Source organism: Pyxicephalus adspersus, chromosome 5 (assembly GCF_032062135.1).
Source record: "Pyxicephalus adspersus chromosome 5, UCB_Pads_2.0, whole genome shotgun sequence".
NCBI classification, from domain to species: Eukaryota; Metazoa; Chordata; class Amphibia; order Anura; family Pyxicephalidae; genus Pyxicephalus; species Pyxicephalus adspersus.
The window spans coordinates 147,309,856-147,311,226 of NC_092862.1; the positions used below are offsets into that span (position 1 = coordinate 147,309,856).

Below are 1,371 nucleotides of genomic sequence, written 5' to 3' on the forward strand. Positions count from 1 at the left end.
GACAGGTCCTCTCTGTGCTGTGATTGGCTCCCTGGCAGTGACAGGTCCTCTCTGTGCTGTGATTGGCTCCCTGGCAGTGACAGGTCCCCTTGATGTTCTCTTGGTGGAGCCGGGGGCCCCCAGATTTCCTGCTTCTGAATAAACAGATTTCTCTATCACAATCCTTTCCTTCCTGGAACTGAGGGGGAAATGGAGGCAGATAAGAGGAGGGGGGGGGGGTTAATTGTGTCACTGCTGCAGCTTTATTATAATGAATAATGTGAGAAATGCCACGGCATACAAATCTATCATTGTACTGTGCAGGCTCGTGACGTCTCACATGTGTCTATTGTGTTATACTGCCCCCTATGTCCCTGGAGACATAGGGGGCAGTGACACTGGAGATTCACTTCCTGTATTATTGCCCCTCAATAACCCCCCACCCCTGAGGTTCTCCCCCTGACCATAGAGCTCATTCTGCCCCTTCTGCCCCCCAGGCCGCCTGCGATACGTTCTGTGTTGGTGACGCCATCGATTTAAATGTTCAGGATTTCTTCAAGGCAAAAAGCAGCTGGCAGCGATCCATGTACAGGATGTCCATCCAGGCCTCCGCCCCCGACCTCATCACAGGTGTGTCACCTGGGGGGAACCCTGCGGGGGAGGGGTCGGGGGAACTCTGCGGGGGAGGGGTGGGGGAAACTCTGCAGGGGGGGATAGGATTCTGGCGGGGGTGGAGTTTCTACATTCTGCAGAGGCTGGCGATGGGATTGGTCACCAATAAGGGGTTGGCAGGCAGCTGATTGGCTGATGTTCAGGGACAGAATAGCAGTCGGCCATTGGCTTGTGGGGGGATGTACAGGAACCTGCCACAGGGGGCTCCATACCCAACAGCCCCTGTTACCCTGGGGTACAAGGGCCACACTCCAAGCACCTAAGAGCCACATTTGACGTCAGCTGCTGTCTTTCCAGATCCCCCCCCCCCCCCCGAGTCTTGAATCCCCTGCAGATTGTAGGTCCCCCAATATTGTAGATCTGTATTGTAGGGCCCCTGGGGCTCCCCAGGCTTCCATCTTGTATTTATTGCCATGTTTGTCCCTCAGGCCTCTCTCAGGTGCACCGGAGGAAAGTCTATGAGGCCGCATTCATCACCAAAGAGAACCTGCAGAGCGACCAATCCAGGTGAGGAGAGCGGATCCCCGGGACCCAGACATGTGTGATCCCTAGAATAAACCAATCTGATTGGTCGCTAGAGAGAGACAAAGTCTCAACATCATACAGATCACACTGATCCACTGGCTGCAATGACATTAGAGTGTCAGCTCCTCTGTACAGAGACTGATAGGACTGGCTCAGTGTTCTCTGTACAGCACTGCGGTATATGTCAGAGCTATA

General features: G+C 54.3%; 1 protein-coding gene across 1 annotated transcript in view; it reads left to right on the forward strand.

The window, feature by feature from the left end:
• The window catches only part of NOS3 (nitric oxide synthase 3), a gene marked incomplete in the record, with an annotated part of 17,257 nt that overhangs the window by 11,330 nt on the left and 4,556 nt on the right, over window positions 1-1,371 (forward strand). Inside the window, 2 exon segments of the mRNA XM_072413081.1 lie at window positions 477-609; window positions 1,080-1,158. Of these exon segments, the coding sequence (XP_072269182.1) occupies window positions 477-609; window positions 1,080-1,158 (212 nt within the window).